Here is an 18,634-nt window from a genome sequence, read left to right as displayed (position 1 = left end):
TATGATTCTATGTACAAGACATTCTCAAAAAGAAAAAAACATAGTGGTGGAGAACAAATCAGAGGTTGCCAGAGGTTAGGGACAGGGTGTGTGTGTGTGTGTATCACTGTAAAGGTATAGCATAAGGGAGTTCTTAGGGGTGATAGAACTATTCTCTTTTCATATCCTAATTTTGACGGTGGTTGTAAGAATTTTAACACATGTTAAAAATCATAGGACTGTGCACTAAAGTTCAGTCTTACTGTATGATAAATACACTTAAACATACACACACACACCTTAAGAATCTGGCTGGTACAGACAGGCCCAGTGTTTCAGGAGGTGTTCTATGTTTAAATGGTGTGAGGAATTCCTTCTTTCTGGTGTCTTTTCATTCCTGTGAAGAGCGAAGCCTCCAGTGGACTGATGCTGCCCTCCTACGGAGGATATCTGATCTAATTGTTTTTGGTATTTTAGGGCGTGGAAGATAAGGGATCTTCTTAACTCCACACCTGCAGGGCCAGCCAGGGCCTGCCTTGTTACTTGGACACACGTCACATGGAGGAGGTTGGGAAGGCTTTCCAAACACCCTTGAGCTGAGGTGTTTTTGTTTTTGTCTTTTTAAATAAATTTATTTATTTATTTATTTTTGGCTGCGTTAGGTCTTTGTTGCTTGAGGGCTTTCTCTAGTTACTGTGAATGGGGGCCACTCTTCGTTGCGGTGCGCCGGCTTCTCTGCGGTGGCTTCTCTTGTTGCGGAGCACGGACTCTAGCCACGCCAGCTTCAGTAGTTTTGGCTGAAAACATAGTCTACACAGCCCTCAAAAAATGTCTGCAGTGACAACACAATTTAGGAAGATAGGGAACTCTTCCAGGTATCTATTTCTTTTTTTAAATTAATAAGCCAATTAATTAATTTGGTTGCGCCAGGCTCAGTAGTTGTGGCACATGGACTCAGTAGTTGTGGCTCGCAGGCTCTAGAGCGCAGGCTCAGTAGTTGTGGTGCACGGGCTTAGTTGCTCTGCAGCATGTGGGATCTTCACAGACCAGGGCTCGAACCTGTGTCCCCTGCATTGGCAGGTGGATTTTTAACCACTGCGCCACCAGGGAAGTCCCTTGAGCTGAGTTTTGAAGTTGCTGAAATGGTAAACAAGTAAAGTCGGAAAGCAGAGGGCCTATGTGCACAGGCTCAGAGACCTGGGCACTGGGGCGGGGCTGGGGTTAGGGCGGACCAAGGAGCTTGCATGCCACCCCGTGGTGGGTAACCATTGAAAGGGCTTTAAGCAGGAAAGTAACTCAGCCAGATTTGCATCTCAGAAAGATCGTTCTGGCTTTGATTTGGAGGATGCACTGGAAGAGACAAGACCAGAAGCAGAGAGAGTGTTAGGAAGTTGATGAAATAGTCTTAGTGAGAAATGAGGCCGACCTGAACCAAGGTGGTGGCAGTGAGGATGGAAGGGAGAGAGACAGATTGGAGAGCTGTTTAGACAGTAGAATCAGCAGAACTCGGTGGCTGTTCGATGTGGGCCTGGGATGGGATGCAGAGTTGTCTAGAATGTCCCCAAAGTGTACCACTTTAGACCCAGACTGCTTCGGTATCTCAGCTGTGTCACTTATTTCCTGTGGACCTTGGGCAAGCTACTTTACTTCCTTGTGCCTCAGTCTCTCACCTGAAAATGAAGTCACCTCACAGAGTTGTGAAGATCAGTCAGAGTTAACTATGCTTAGAACAGTACCTGACCATAGTCTACACAGCCCTCAAAAAATGTCTGCAGTGACAACACAATTTAGGAAGATAGGGAACTCTTCCAGGTATCTATTTCTTTTTTTAAATTAATAAGCCAATTAATTAATTTGGTTGCGCTGGATCTTAGTTGCAGCAGGGAGCCTCCTTGGTTGTGGAATGCGAACTCTTAGTTGCAGCATGCATGTGGGACCTAGTTCCCTGACCAGGGATCGAACCCGGGCCCCCTGCATTGGGAGCTCGGAGTCTTAGCCACTGCACCACCAGGGAACTCCCAGGTATCTATTTCTGTGTAACTAATTACTTCCAAAGTTAGTGGATTAAAATAGCAATCATATGATTATCCCTCGTCGTTCTGAGAATTATTTGGGCTCAGCTAAACAATTCTTACTTGAGGTCACTTTTGTGATTGCAGGGATATGGTGGCTGGGCTGGAGTCAACTGAAGGGCCATCACTCACGTGTTTACTGCCTGGAAGACTCAGACAGCTGTTCTCTCTCTCTGTCACTCACTCACTCACTCACTCGCTCTCCCATGTGGTCTCTCCAGCAGGGCAGCTTCAGGGTAGCTGGACTTTTTACGTGGTACCTCAGGGCTTCAAAGTGAGTGTCCCAAGAAGAGAAACCATCAAAAGCCACCCCTTTTCTAAGCTAGCCTCAGACTCCATGCAGGCTCATTTCTGCTGTATTTTCTTTATTAAGGCCATTACAAAGACCTACCCAGGTTTAAGGGAAGGGGACAGAGACTCCATCTCCTTATGGGAAGAGTGTCAAATAATGTGTGGACCTATTTTAAAACCACCAGCTAACCCAGGAGAAAAAGTCAGAAGTCTTCTGGGAGAAGGAAAGATAGGTTTATTTTTAGTATGTTGGGTCCCATGTTGAGTTATATATATCTAGGTAGAGATTGCCTGAAGACCTGGAACTTGGGAGACAGAATGAGGCAGGAGATAGAAGTGGAAACTGAATCTATAAGAGCAGATGGGATTACCCTGGGAGAGTGGACAGCCCATGAAGAGGTCAGAATACAAACTCCTTGGCAAACACCAGTATCAGTGTGGAGGGGAATGTCCAGAGGTGGGGAGATGGAGCGCTTACTCAGCCTGGCTAGGTTCCTCCAGACATCCATCCGGTTTTACTCGTAGGATGTTGCAGTCTGAGAATTCTTTCTGTGGGTCCTAGCATCCTCTTGGCAAAGAGTTATCTTTTCAGCCAGAATGGACTCTTGGACCCACATTGAGCATCCTCTCCCCCTCTCCCACCAGGCTGCTACTGTCAGAATCTCCTGCCCTTCCTGGAAGGCCAGGCAGTGCGTGCAGGAAGCACAGCATTCTGATTGCTTCTGTCCTGTACATTTTCAGTATATGGGGCAAGGAATTAGATCCTCCTCCCTCCTTCCAGTCAGGTGTTTTCCCTGAACTGAAAGATTACTTGAGCAAGTTGTTAGGAAAGTCACTTCTCTTCAGCCACCTAAAAATGTGTTTTCTGAATTCAAGCCACGTCCCTGTGACTGGCCTTCAGTTCCAGATCCTTTGAGAGAACCGCTCTGGTACTAGGGCTAGCCTGGTTCCTCTTTGGAGTTGCCACAAGGAAAAAGGAAGTGACTTGCGATTCCACAAAAGAGCCAGGTTCCAAATCAGATGTGTCTGACTTCAGAGGTGAGCCCTTCACCCCAGGCATCCTTCTAAAGACACCACTGTACACCTACCCTGAATGGCCTGAACATTTGGACAGTTTCCTACATATCTCAGCCCCTACATACCTCAGCCAGCTTTATCTCCAGTCCAGGCCCACCCCTATGCAAACATGTTCAATGGCTTCTCATTATCTCTACTAATAGCTAATCTTGGTATATTACGTTATAGTGTAACACATGGTTTCTCTTGTTTAATCTGCACAATGACCCAGTTATCGGAAGGGACCTATGCTTAGGGAAGTATAAATTCTCCTCGCTGGCATTCTAGGCCTTTCATGGTGTGCCCCAACTTAGGTTTCTGTCTCAGTTCTCTAAACCACGCCTCGAGCACCAGCCAAACCACTGGCCAAACACATCCTTGTAACCTCTTCATGGAAGGAGCTGCACTTTGGGGTCTGACAGACCTGGTCTCAAGGCTGGCCATGTGACCATGGGCAAGTTTTCTAACCTTTCTTGTATGTATTCATTGTGCTACATGATTTTATATAAGGTACTTGCGCATCCTTGGATTTTGGTATATGCAGGGGCTCCTGGAATCACTCCCCTGTGGTTATAGTAATGCAGGGACAACTGTACATTGTAGAATAAAGGCTGTTAGATTAGATGACTGTAAAGGTGCTTAGGACAGAGGCACTTGATAAGTGTTTCTTCTTCCCCTGACTCCTCTGTCTTTGGGTGTTTCCCCCACTTTCCTTCTTCTTCAATAATACCTGCCTTTTGAATTCCTATTCTATTATGGAAGGTGCATCTAAACCTCTCCCTTTCTTAATCTAGCCTAATGGGAATTTCAAGAAAGTCTTGAATTCCTACAGACTCTGGGGTGGCCTCCTCTGTAGACTCGCAAGCGCTTCTGACTATCATTATTGTGCATGTCCTGTCCTGCCTCCTAGAATGTAGGTTCTCGATGGCAGGGGCAGCATCCTCTCTTTGGCCTCTCTTCCTGTGTTATGTGCAAGAAGTTAGATAACACTTGCAGGATTCACTCAAAAACATGGGAGGCTGTATGAGGTCATCATGATCATTTCCTGGTCCCTGTGGCGTTTGCTTTCTTTTGAACACAGCAGCTTTCCCTCTTGTGTTTTATCATGTTCCTATACTGTCTTCAGTGGGAAAACCAGAATAAAAGATGACAGCTCAACAGGAAGTTGGCTTGCAGAAGTATTTAGTGTGACCTCACAGAGCTTAACAATTGTTTTTAAGCTTTCATTAACATTTAAAAATTGAGTGGTTTCACACAGTGACCCAGATTCTTAGTTTCTCTGTAAAAAATTCAGAAGATGAGGCCACCCTGGACCCTCACTTCCATGTGACACTGCTTGGCTGGAGCTGTCAGGACCACCACAGGCCCCTCAGGCCTGTTTCTCGCACTTCTGCCCGGACTTCTGGCCTTGGACATTTACAACCTTTGATGTAAACTGTGAAAAATCATTAAAATATATTTCAACTCTATAATTAAGAATGGTGGACTTCCCTGGTGGTGCAGTGGTTAAGAATCCGCCTGCCAATGCAGGCGACATGGGTTCAAGCCCTGGTCGGGGAAGATCCCACATGCCACGGAGCAACTAAGCCCTTGAGCCACAAAAAAGCTTTCTATCAAGCTTTCATTACTAAATATAGTAACCTATTCATTGTGCTTGTCACCTTTGATTGCTTTTAAATGATTCCTCGTGGTGACTCTTTTATGTCTCCCATAAAAACCCATATCCAAGGCTTCCCTGGTGGCGCAGTGGTTAAGAATCCACCTGCTAATGCAGGAAAATAAAAGTAAGCTAAAGATAAGGTTACTACACAAATGTATCTTATGTGGTTCATCTATTTGGTCTACTAGTGGGCATGAGAAGTATACCAGAATTGAAATGAAAACTCTAGTATTGATTATAATTCACATCTCTTTTCATTTGCCCTAGCATTCTTAACTGTACCCAAATAACTCTAAGTTTTCACATACTAATTATTTGAATTTGTGAATTAACATATCCAGTGATATCCTCCTTGAATCTTCCTGTCCTCTAGTCATTTTACTCCCAATTAGCATGTCATCCATCAGAGGTTGATGAAGAAAAAAAAGATGTGTGAGTCATCCCAACCCAATTTCTTTCTCGGTAAATAAAAGGTAGTAGGGAGTGAGGGTTCCTGGGGATGGGGGGGAGTAAGCCAATTAGATGTTATTAGAACCATTTGGAAGAGGATAAAGAAGAAATATTTATTGATAGAATTTGTGATTTTTAGTTGTCAAAGTCATCACAAGTGAAGAAGTTCATATTAACATTAAGGCAAGCTTTCAGAGAATGTATGTTTCTTGATATGGAACATTTCCTTGCTATATATAAAATAGATAACCAACAATGACCTACGGTATAGCACAGGGAACTATACTCAATGTCTTGTAATAATCTATAAGGGAAAAAGAGAATCTGAAAAAGAATACATATATATATATATATATATATATATATATAACTGAATCACTGCTGTACACCTGAAACTAACACAACATTATAAATCAACTATACTTCAATTAAAAAAGAGAAGCGTATTTCTAAAGTTATTATTAAAATAATATGAGAAAAATACAAACTGATATGTAAACTATAAAATATGTAAAATATCTATAGGTAGACAGAATAAAAGTGGTGTGTAAAAACAATAGTTATATTGGGTTGACTAAGATGAACTTTTTTTTCCTTCTCACAGTATTCTTAGATGTTTTGTCATGATAATAAATATAATTGAAGGGGAAGAAAAGAAATGAAAACAAAAGCTTTCACACGAACTATACTTTTTCCAGATTTGCTGAATAACGTGTACTTGTACTCTTTACCTTTTAAAATGTGATTTGTTTTTTAAGTCTTAACATTTACAGACTCATGGGAGATCATCAAAATTGTTTTTCTTGCCACTAAAATTTGCACTGGGGGTGGTATTTTTCCGTAGAAATTTATACAGAAGAACTCAATGTTGTTCCTTTCTTCTTTCCAATTCTTGTTTTTCTTAGGGATTGCCATAGGCGTTTTGGTTCGAGAATACAGCAAGCTCTCTAACCTGGAGAAATTCTACTTTTCCTTTCCTGGAGAAATTCTAATGAGAATGCTGAAACTCATCGTTTTACCATTAATTATATCCAGCATGATTACAGGTACCTTGAGAAAACTGACATTCTCCATGATTATTTAAGGAGCCATCCCATCACCTGAGTTGTTCTTTTCTTATTATGGAAAAAGTCAAAATGCACTTGATGCATCACACACACACACAAACACACACACACAAAACACCCCTCACTTGGAAAGTGTATATTTGCTTGAGTGAAATATTTCATTATTCACAAAGTGGCATTGCTTTGTGGCATTGCCCTGCCTATAGCACTGTCCACCGCAGCTCAGATCTTCATTTGACCAGCCATATAACGTCTTATGAGGAAGGAAAAAAAAAGGCATATTTGGTCAATGAGATGTCAGCCAGTGTCCTCAGGGAAAATGTGGTTGTCAGTATTGATCATGTTTTCAGTAGTTTACTCGTTTGTTTCTCAGCTGCATCTGTCCTGCCCCCTACCCTGTCAGAGGCAGCCTGCAGAGTCCTCTGTCCCCTCTTCTCACTCACATCCACTTCTCCACAGAACTCAGAACTTGCTACATACTTGCCTTGGAAATTTGCCCAGGGGACCAGCAGTCACATGCTGTGGAAAAGGTTTAATGATGGCTTGGCACCATGTTTTAAAAACCTGGTTTTCTTAAATCTGAACTTGTGATGCAGTTGAATTTGGAAATGATTTTTTCCTTATAGATCATTATATTGCAGGGTCTCTTTAAAGAACAAGCGCCTTGATGTAGATAGAGATTAATTGCGCTTACAAAAATGTCATTTGTCTGGGTATGGTAAGCTTCTCTGTGCATTCCATAGTTTCTTGTCCTTATCTTCATTCTGGCAGTAGGTAAAATGTGGCAATCACTAGTGTTGCCAGCTTGAAAATCATGGTTTTATACAACCAGGCAATTAGGGTTCTCGACATGGCCTCTTCTAGAACATTTTTCTCTACTGCCACTAAAGAGGCCTAGGACTGATCTATGTAGAGTACTGGACATTGGCTGGGTTAAGGGAGGGTGGGTGTCAGGATCTTCTGCGTTCAGCAATGCATTGCTTGAGCTGTGGATTTGGCCATTGACCTTTTGAAGTGCCAAACTCCAATCAGACTAGAGTCCCTTGGGTGTTGGTGTTCTTGGCCTATTACAGACCTAAAGAGAGTATAATTATGTTTTGAAATGACTGGCTTCTTTTAGGCCCTGCAGCCAGAGGGCCAAATCAGCAGACCAGCCATTTGTACCATATAATGTTTGTTTATTTGTAGAAGTGATTGTAAGCATTTAAAATTTGGAAGACTTCATGTAAGCATCCAGATTTCTGGCTTCCTCTGAAAAAAAAATAAGATCAGGAAACATTGGAGCCATGTTCCCACATACCAACAGTGGTTTGGAGCTGAGAAACAGCTACTCTGTTTACTTGGAGCAAATGCATTTGAGGATGCCACAGTCCCCACCACTCCCTATTGCCTAATACCTCATCTACTTCACTCATTTACATTACCTGCCTTTCCCTGTAGACACTGCCATTACAGCCCCTTAGAATTTTCTCCATATTGAAGAGTCTTAATCTCTTCTTAGGCTCCTTTGAGAACATGATGAAAGCTTTGGACTCTCTCCCAAGAAAAGTGTTCACAATTGTACATATATACTGTATTTTACATGTGATTGCACGAAGTTCATAAACTACTTAGTGATTGATACTTACGTCTATGGACTAGTTGTAGGATGTTTGAAAATATATACTGCTCTTGGTATTCAATAACTAGTGAGATTTTTGCAGTCTGGCTGTTCTGGGTGCTAGCTCAGCCTTGCAAATAATCTAGGAAAATAATTTGCAACCCTCAGCATTCCATTCACATAGCCTAGCTGCTTTTTGAAGGTATAGCACAGGTCTGGAAATTTCTACAATTTTCCTTCACCAAATCCCCAGCAGTTAAACAGGAGTTAGAAATCAGAACAACTACCCATTCTTTTGACATAAAGTGATAAAATGATCAAAGATTCAAGGGACACGAACAAAGCAGAATGGAAACGATGATGCTATATTTGTGTTTTAAATTGTCAGATTAAAAGGAAAAAATAATAACAATATGAAGGCAAGGTTATGGGGAAATGGGCTCATTCATTCACTTTCAGTTACTGTATAATTGGAACAAACTTTCTGGGGGCAGTTTGGAGCACGTTCTGATTTCTACTTTGATGAATTTACCGCAAAGAAATAACCAGAGATATGTTCAAAGATTTAGGTACAAGGATGTTCATGGTAACATTTTTTTAATAATGGTGATAAATTATAAGCTGTCTAAATGTATGTTATACCTGTAAGTTAGGATTCTTTGCAACTATTAAACACTTTGTTTTGGAAACATAGTTAATGAAGGTGGAAATGTTCCTGATACAATATAAAGTAGAAGGATAAAACAAATTAAACAACAAGATATTGTGTACAATCCAAATTTTATTAAAATGTATATACATTTTAAGAGTTGGGATCAAAACCAAATCGCTAACAATGATTAGATCCTGATACTAAGAAAAAGTGATTCACTGAGCTTTCTTTGCATTTTCAAGGCAAACACACGTTATTTTTGTTTTGTTTTGTATTTTCTTTCTTCCTTCCCTTCCTTCCTCTCTCTCTCTCCCTTCCCTCCCTCCCTCCCTCCCTCGCTCCCTTCCTTCCTTCCTTCCTTCCTTCCAGAAGAAGAAAGTAGGATGGATCTGCTCTGTGCTCCTCCAGCCTTCCCTCTGGTAGTTTCCCTCCCACTCTCCTCCCCAGCTCTGCTCCCTGTTCCTGCAGCTCAGCACCACCTTCACCTGGTGTGTGGTCCTTCCCCCAAACGCTGCAGTGGTCCTCAGCCTCCCCACCCAGCACAGAACCAGGAGAGTAAAGCAGAAGATGGCTATGGAAAATACACAGGAAGAACAGTTTTCAAGTTCTGAAAGCCTTTATAAATCCAGCAGGTCAAGAGCTTATTTTATACATTTATTAGGACAAAGGAGAATACATGTTGGAAGTGGGGGAGAGTTGAGTGAGTGCCCTAAGGATGCATAAATTAGTGGTAGAGACAAGCAAAACTGAGACCTAAGACTAATGATCTGTGCTTATGCATAATCTTGCATAACACGTAGGAAAAAAACCTCTGCCATCAAAGCCTCTGCTGCTGTAAAACTACTTACTTTATAGCTGTTTTAACAGGAAGAATATCTCTTTATGTGATGATGAGGATCAGATGTCACATTAATCAGGGAAATTTGAATATACAATGGTTACGAGATGGTATCAAGAAATTGTTGATAATTTTGTTAGCGGTGATAATGGCATTTAGTTACGTAAGAAAATGCTCTTTTATCAAAAGTGTGTGGAATTATGTAGGGATGAAATGACATAATGTCTGGAATTTGCTTTAAAACAGAAAAAAGAAGGACTTCTCTGGTGGCACAGTGGTTAAGAATCCACCTGCCAATGCAGGGGACATGTGTTTGAGCCCTGGTCCGGGAAGATCCCACATGCCACGGAGCAACTAAGCCAGTGCGCCACAACTACTGAGCCTGTGCTCTAGAGCCCGCAAACCACAACTACTGAGCCCATGTGCCACAACTACCGAAGCCCATGCACCTAGAGCCTGTGCTCCGCAGCAAGAGAAACCATCGCAATGAGAAGCCTGCACACAGCAAAGAAGAGTAGCCCCCTCCTGCTCGCTGCAACTAGAGAAAGCCGGCACACAGCAACGAAGATGCAATGCAGCCAAAAATAAAAAATAAAATAAAATAAATTAATTTTAAAAAAAAGAGAGAGAGGAGGCACAATAGACATAATCTCAAGGCATTTTCAGAGGCGGATAGTGTAGGCACTAACAGAATCCTACCCTTAATTTACATCCTGAGGGACACACGTGTGCCATGTGCAGAATATCAGTGCTTAGTCTCTGTTAACGTTAGGGTCTGTAAGCTGTATTTATATCACACCACCAGGGAAATAGCAGGGGAAATGGCTTTTGGCCATGCCTGAGAATTGTGGCTCTGGAAAATCCTGGCCCATTCTTATCAGCCAGTGAGTTTAAATTCAGGTCACATTTTCTTTAATATACAAATTATAATGACTGGAGCCTCCAGCACAGGAATGGAACAGCTCTTTGGCGCCTGCTCCAAGAAATTCCCTGAGCATCTTTCCAGAATGCTGTCTTACTCCCCTGATGCAGAAGCTGCAATGACAACCATTTGATCGCACCTCCAGGGGCAAAGGTTTTCCATTACTGGTTTAACGAAGGCTTTGATTTAAACAGTATTTATTAAGCAACAGCCAGTATTTATTAAGGCTTAGATATAAACAGTATTTATTAGAATATATGTGTGAGTAGGTTTCCTTTCAAGCAGGGATCTGGAAGCTTTTATTGTAAAGGGCCAGATAGTGAATATTTTAGGCTTTTGAGCCATACTGTCCCTACCCAACTATCCAACTGGTTATCACAGAAGGGCAGCAGTCAGTAATATGTAAATGATTGGGCCTGGCTGTGTTGCCAATAAAATGTTTATTTACAAAAATCATAGGAGACCAGCTGGCAGCTGACCTCTGGCGAGATAAATTTAAGACTAGATTCTAACTCTCAAGATACAGTCTAATTGAGATGGAATCTGAGTGACAAACCAACACACCAAGCAAATACTACTTATAAGAAGTGAAGACACACAAGAATGAAGGATGGAGCAGATAAAGTGAAGTATCAAGGTATTTGGAGACTCCTATTTTTATTTTTATTTTTGTTTAATTTTTTTTTTAATTTATTTTATTTTTGTCTGCGTTGGGTCTTTGTTGCCGCGCAAGGGCTTTCTCTAGTTGCGGTGAGCGGGGGCTACTCTTCGTTGCAGTGCGCAGGCTTACTGCGGTGGCTTCTCTTGTTGCGGAGCACGGGCTCTAGGCACGTGGGCTCAGTAGTTGTGGCTCGCAGGCTCTAGAGTGCAGGCTCAGTAATTGTGGCGCACAGGCTTAGCTGCTCTGCAGCATGTGGGATCTTCCCAGACTAGGGCTTGAACCAGTGTCTCCTGCACGGGCAGGCGGATTCTTAACCACTGTGCCACCAGGGAAGCCCAAGATCCCTATTTTTAAATTCAGACTTTGCAGGTGGTGACATACTGGGATCGTCTAGGCTGGGGAGGGCATTTTTTTTAAGGATACGTATTCATTTACTCATAATCGGCTGTGTACCGGGAAGCTGTCCCACACCCTCCAGTGGAAAGAATCATGGCATGTGCCTCCCTGAAACAGGTTCAGTTTAATTCAGAAAACACTGGTTAACTGTGTGAAAACAAACTAACCCTGTGAGAGGCTGAAGTTCCTACCATCCACCTGGTCATGGATCCCAGGTCTTCTGCTAGCCACGCAAGTCCATGAGTCCCCTTGTTGGCCAGAAGGTACAAGAGTTGAAGACTCACATATCACTTGGCTGTACAGCTTGCTATTAGGTAACTAAGAGCATCCAATATCAACTTCATCTATGGGGGAAAGTATGCATGCTTTTCTTGAAACATTGGTGGCTTTTCTATATAGTTTAGTCTCTACGAAAATTGCCACTTCAAGATGGATTATAAATTTAAAACTTACTGCTGGAGCTTAGAATCACACAGGCTGAGAATGAACATCTTACCTCATTTGCACCATCTGGAACCACTGGACTCTGCCTGCATTTCAAGAAGTGCCTCCTTTCTCTTTTCCCAGATTTGTTTGGGAACCAAGAAAATAAGATGGCCTAAACAGCTTTGCACACATGGATTAAACATTCCCCTAAGACCAACAAGAAACTTTTGTTGTGTTAGAACACAGTTATTGAAGCCAGAGGACTTATTATATTAACTGGGTTTCTACAACGTGTTTTCTCCAAAGAAGGAAGGGGTACATTGTATACATAAGGAATGGAGTTCCCATAATGAATGTGCCACTGGCCACAGTAATAAAGAGAAAAGCAGCAAGAGTGTTCCCTGCTTCAGTCCCTGACATAGTGAAACCCAGAGAGTCCACCCTGAATGAGCTTTCCTTTTGCCTAAACCAGTGCTGCTAGACTGGTTCACAGCTCTGTTCAACTGAGTTAACCTGGTTTTGTTTCTTAAAAAAAAAAAAAAAAACAAGGAGTGAGCCTCATATACTTGAGTCACTTTTCCACAATTGCCTCAATTGCCTCCCTTTGTCAACCTAATGTGAAAGCAAGTAGGTTTTGCCATTTCTTTGGGACTTCATTCTTTATGAGGGCTTCCATGTCCTGTAAAACTTGTATTAAATAAATGTGTATACTTTTCTCCTGTTAAAAAAATAGAAAAAATGAGTGAGAAATCATGCGAGGATTCTAAGGAACCTCCTTTGTGGAGTACATGGATCTGGGAAACGACATTCATTCATTCATTCATTTCATCTTCAATGTCCCAGGCTCTGTGCTGGGCATACAAGATATAAAGAGAAGTCCTGTCCCTCAAGAAAGGGAAACGACATTGCAATGCTGTGTGATAAGTGCTTTGTGGGAATGAGGATGGGGAAGGGACATTGGGTGGAGTTTTGAAGAAGAGATAGGAATCAGATGAAGTGAGGCAGGCATTCCAGGCAGAAGAAAATAGCAGAAGGCATGGCATCTTGGGAGGACAGTGAGACTTGGACTGGAATGCTGCAAACCTGGGGAGGAGGCATGAGAATGGAAGGCTGAGGGCATGGCTTCATGTGATTTGTGCGCCTTCCTGGGAGGTCGACATGAGCCTGTAGGCATGCGAAGCAAGTTAGAGCAGTGACTCCCACCTGTGTCATTATCTCCAAAGGAACACCCTGAACAAGCGAGGAAGTATTGTTTAAAAGAAAATTCAGTGACAGTCCAAGATGGTAAGGCAGACTTTATTCCATCATGGTAGGTAGAGGTACCACTGCAATGGGATTTTGCAGTGGAAGAAAGAGAGTGGGTTCAACTCCAAATGAACACAACATGAGCCACTGGGAGTTGATAGCCAAGAAACTGAGTAGCGAGAACAGTGGATGGAAGGTTACTGTGAGGAAACGTCGGAGGTAAGCGGGATTCTGCCTAAACTGACCTCTAACAGGATTCTTGCTGAAGACAGGCCAGGTTAATCAGATATCCCCTGAGGGGTGGTGGAGAATGAGGAGCCTGATTAGATATGGAGAGTGATCAGATATTGAGGTATGGGGGTTCTGGTTAAACTGATTTAGCAGGGTTCTTGCTAAAACTAGATTTTACAGTGAAGTCCACAGTTAGGCCTAGGAGAAGGTTCAGGAGCCTGACTAAAGTGTGGTCAAGCAAAGAATCTTTGTCAGTATCAATCACAGAGGAACAGGAGAGTCTACTGGTTAAGAGCCAGACTGCCTGGGTTTGCATCCTGGCTCTGCCATTTACTAGCTGTGAAACCTTGAACAAGTTACTTAACGCGTCCTCAACTGTAAAATAGGGATAATGATAATACTATGTCATAGTGCCCTGGAAGAGCTATATAATTTTTTAACTTACTCTTTTTTGTCTGATACTATCAGAGGTTTCTAGACAGTCCCAACGTTGGCATCAGAAGCTACAGGGTCAGTATTAGAATCAAGCCCACACAGGTGAGTTCACACAATGCGTTCATTCTGGAAATGAAAATAATAGGAAAAGGCTTGCTCTGCCAGCAATGTTAAGTTCCTCAGCATACAAACAGCCTCTACCCAGATGCCTGAGCTACCAGCTTTGTAAGGTAAGGAGAAGCAAAGAGAGAGCTCGGTAATAATTAGCTTGCGGTAGAAAGCCAAAAAAGTCTCACTGAGCTGTTAGTTATCCTGATGTCAAAGCACGGACTTTGAAGAGAGCGGCTGAGCTCCTTAGATCCTCTGAGGTGTGTTTAATGCTTATTGAACAAGAAGCCTCCTATAAAAGCTCATTGAATCTTCTGAAAAATTGGCCCAACTACAAATACCACTGTCCTCTATGATATTAAAAAAAAAAAAAAAAGTTAAAACAGCACCTGGATTGCTGAAGAACCAGGAGACCAGCCCATTGCTTCTTGACAGATGTTTTGAACATCAAATGTGGACCTGCTGACAAAGGCTGCAAGTGAGAGCCTTTAGTTCATTTGCTGGGGACCATTTTTTTTTTTTAACTTCACAGAATAGTCTGGGAGGTGATAGAACCTATTTCAAGGCAGTTCTTTGTATTAATGTCTCTAAGGAAAATAGATGTCATAGGTGAAGCGTGCACAGAAATATATTTTGCATGCTCCCCTCTGCCTTTTCTCTTTCCCCCTTTTAACATTCCAGGAGTATTAATCCAGGCCCCCCTGAATCAACAAAGTGAGAGCATAGCCAGCCTTGTTTTCTCTGGGGAATGAACTTATTTCTTTATCTTCATAGCAACCCAATGAAAGTAAGTAGGACCTTACCTCTCTATCTTCAGAGATGAGGAAACAGGAGATTGAAGAGAATCAGCCAATTTTCCAAGATTACACAGATCATAAGGGCAGCACCTAGGACTGACGCAGAGTCTCGGGCTCCATTCTGGAACCTTCTGCTGCCTGGGGACCAGAGCCTGGGAAGAGGTGCCTGGGGCAGGCAGCCATACATAGGTTTTCTATTTTACCTTAAGTGCAACAAGAGGCTTACACATGCATGTGAAATGGCCTGATTTATGTTTTAAAAAGACCTCTTTAGTGGCCATGTGATGAAGGAATACAGAAGGATTATGGTAGGAGTGAGGGAACGAACGAGTTAACACTTGTGTAGTGGCTTCCATGTGCCCAGTGACACATTTCATATTGATCGTTTCATTCAATAATAACGGAGGCTATTGACTGAGTAAAATTTAAGTTCTAGGTGTGCTATAGGTACTGTTTCTGACCCTCACAACAGCTGTACAAGATGGGGTTGTTCACTTTGCTCCTCACAATTACACTTTACGAGGTAGAGGCATTTAAAACCTCCATTTTAGGGACTTCCCTGGTGGTGCAGCGGTTAAAAATCCACCTGCCAATGCAGGGGACACGGGTTTGAGCCCTGGTCCGGGAAGATCCCACATGCCGCAGAGGAACTAAGCCCGGGTGGCACAACTACTGAGCCTGCACTCTAGAGCCCATGAGCCACAACTACTGAGCCTGCGTGCCGCAACTACTGAAGCCCACGTGCCTAGAGCCCGTGCTCCACAACAAGAGAAGCCACCACAAGGAGCCTGCGCAACGCAACGAAGAGTAACCCCCACTCGCCGCAACTAGAGAAAGCCCGCGCACAGCAACAAAGACCCAACGCAACCAAAAATAAATAAATTTATTTTAAAAAAAACATCCTCCATTTTATAGATGTGATCCCAGGGGGTCCCACCGAAGGCCATACTTGGTTCTCCATGTGCCGGTGGCCTCTCTGCTGGTGATGGAGAGACAGGAGTCCTCTGGATAAGAGGATGCCCCAGTGCAATGAGTTTCTTGAATGATGTGTCCATTCACAATTGTGAAGCACCATCAGACGCCAGACCCAAAAATCTTCCAGTAACAGTTAATTCTGATACCTTAATGGCAAGGTGGGGCGAGATCATCACGAAATTTTGTTCTCAGGTGGGTGGTAGCTTAATCAGAGAGCTCTCAGAGGAGTCTTTTGCCCTCAGTTGTTTATCTTTAAAACATACTATTGTTTAGCCCACGCTTCCTTTGCAGTGTTTTCATTAAAAAATTCTAGTAGATTGTTACTGCTTTGGTCAGGAGCCAGCACCCCAGCTCATCCAAGCCTCCTCCGGAGGTGAAAAAACAAGTGTGGTTTCTTAAAGAGCTAGCAGGTGCCCCTAAATTCCAAGGACTACCTCTGTTTCTAGGCCACAGCTCAGCCTCAAAACTATCCCTGTTTTTAAAGGACAATCCTGGACTCACTGGTAACTGGACTTGTTAAAGAAAAGAAATTCGGTGATACTTGTTAAAGATGGTAAGGCAGACTTGACCTAGGACCATAAAGACAAGTGTAGGGACCACTACAATGAGATTCTGCAGTGGAGGAGAGAGACTGGGCTCAACTCTGAATAGAGCATGGAAATGGGAATTTATAGCCAAGGAGCAACGGGGGTGGGGGCCACGGGATGGATAATTATTAAGAGAAAACATCAGGGGTATGGGGGATTCTGGCTAAACTGACCCAATAAGATTGATGTTGAAGACAGGCCAGAGTAATCAGACATCATCTGGGAGATGGTAGAGCATTAAGAGACCTGATCGGATGTCTAGGATGATATCAAGGGTAGGGGGTTCTGGCTAAACTGACTTAGCAGGGTTCTTGCTAAAACTGTATTTTGCAAGGAAGTACACAGATGGGCCTAAGAGAAGGTTCAGAAGCCTGACTAAAGTGTGGCCAAGCAAAGAATCTTTGTCAGAATCCGGCACATCTTGATGCTGCCTGCTGCGAGTTGCTTCTGGTCACCTCAGCCTGGTGACACCTCTGGCTCCTCTGAAAGCCCATGGTACCAGGTCTCTGCACCAGTGCTTTACAGAGCATCCAGTTTTTAAAGTGGGTGGGAAAGATCCAGTTTTTTAAATTTCCAATCTGCATGGATCAATAATCTTTGTAAACTATAATAGAAATGAATTACTAGGAAGAAGATATAAAAAACAAAGACACACAAAACACTTGCCCGATTTTTTATTATTACATTCAACAGACAAAATTCTGTTCAATTGCTATAAACTTTCAAACACTTACCTTTGATTTCTGTGCAGATCCTGTCGCACCTGCTTTGCAGTGTATTAGTGCACAGTTCCCTCTCATTTGTCAGTTGCTAAAGGGCAGGTGTTAGCTTCCAGAAGAATTGAGTTTTGGGAGTGGACCGTAAGGAGAGGCGGTCCTCTAGACTTCACCAGGCATGAGGCCTGGCCTGAAAGCCAGGAATCCAGGAGGCTCTTTAGAGTAAAACCCACCATGTTATGGTGATGTTTCACCTGTAAGAGTTTTAAATTTTTAAAATTATTTTTAATTGTGGTTAAAGTACACATAACATAAAATTTACCTTTTTTTTTTGGCCATGTCCTGTGGCATATGGCATCTTAATTCCTCGACCAGGGATCGAACCTGCACCCCCTGCTTTGGAAGCGCAGAGTCTTAACCACTGGACCGCTAGCGAAGTCCTAAATTTTACCATCTTAACCATTTTTTAGTGTATAATTCAGTGGCATTAAGTACATTCACATTGTTGCATAACCATCACCACCACTCATCTCCAGAACTCTTCATCTTGCAAACTGAAACTCTGTACTCATAAATAGCTCCCCATTCTCCTTTATCAAGGGGGCCATATTCTCAACCACTGTCTCATACTAGCCCCATGCATGTGCTACAAAATCTAGTCCAGCGCTGCCCAGTAGACCTTCCTGTGATGATGGAATTGTTCTCTATTTTTGCTGTCCATTGCAGTAGCCACCAGCTACATGTAAGAGAGCACTTGAAAAGCGCTGTCTTCAGAGTCCAAGGTCTGGATTAAGTTACCATTTGCAGGACAACATCCATTGAGCTAGACCACACGTTCTCAACAGGAGCAATATGGCCTCGAGGCAGCAAAAGCTGGTTCCTAGGGTGGAGGGGGGACTTACTCTTCTCATGTAAAGAGCACTTATATACATTTAGTACGTGAACAGATGAACAGTTTGTGCTATTAAAATTTCATGGGATGGCAATGAGGAAAAAATATCTAAGACTGGAGGAGGGGTGAGTGGGGTGGAGCACACAATAATGAAAAAACAAGAAAAACACTAAGATGCTAAATATGTTCTCACATGGAGGTCTGTTATGGGTGAAAAGTATTTTTGTTGGCCACTCTGGGAACCATACCAAACTGCCCTGTATGAGTGGTTTTTAAGATTACCTGCCAAGTTCCTAATCTCTTAACACGGGAGTGGATCTTTGAAATGGGCTCACTTTGTGAGGAGAGGAATACCAATAAGAAGTGCAGTTTTTTCTGTCACATGGAAAGCATCGAATACAAAATTCATAAAGCATCTTATTTAACACACAGAGGATCCAGAAAAGAATAAGCCTCTGGCCTTAGAGCACTATGGTCAGCATGGTGATGGAAAAGCACATCAAGAGATGATGGCTGATCAGGTTTACCGTCATCCTCTCCACCGCCCCTGTGCTACCAAGGTACAGGTTGCACTGAAT

The 18,634-nt window shown here is 42.8% G+C and overlaps 1 protein-coding gene across 1 annotated transcript in view; it reads left to right on the top strand.

Moving 5' to 3' along the window:
- SLC1A1 (solute carrier family 1 member 1) overlaps nucleotides 1-18,634 on the top strand; it is a 71,692-nt gene that overhangs the window by 18,568 nt on the left and 34,490 nt on the right. Inside the window, exon 2 of the mRNA XM_022573613.3 lies at nucleotides 6,414-6,554. Coding sequence (XP_022429321.1) covers nucleotides 6,414-6,554 — 141 coding nt within the window. The remainder of the gene's footprint in view (nucleotides 1-6,413; nucleotides 6,555-18,634) is intronic.

The sequence above is a fragment of the Delphinapterus leucas genome, chromosome 6 (assembly GCF_059928025.1).
Source record: "Delphinapterus leucas isolate spDelLeu-1000000601 "Yukka" chromosome 6, BTC_Dleu_Yukka2, whole genome shotgun sequence".
NCBI lineage: Eukaryota > Metazoa > Chordata > Mammalia > Artiodactyla > Monodontidae > Delphinapterus > Delphinapterus leucas.
The sequence above is the reverse complement of the archived record's forward strand: the minus strand, read 5'-3'. Positions and strand labels throughout refer to the sequence as shown.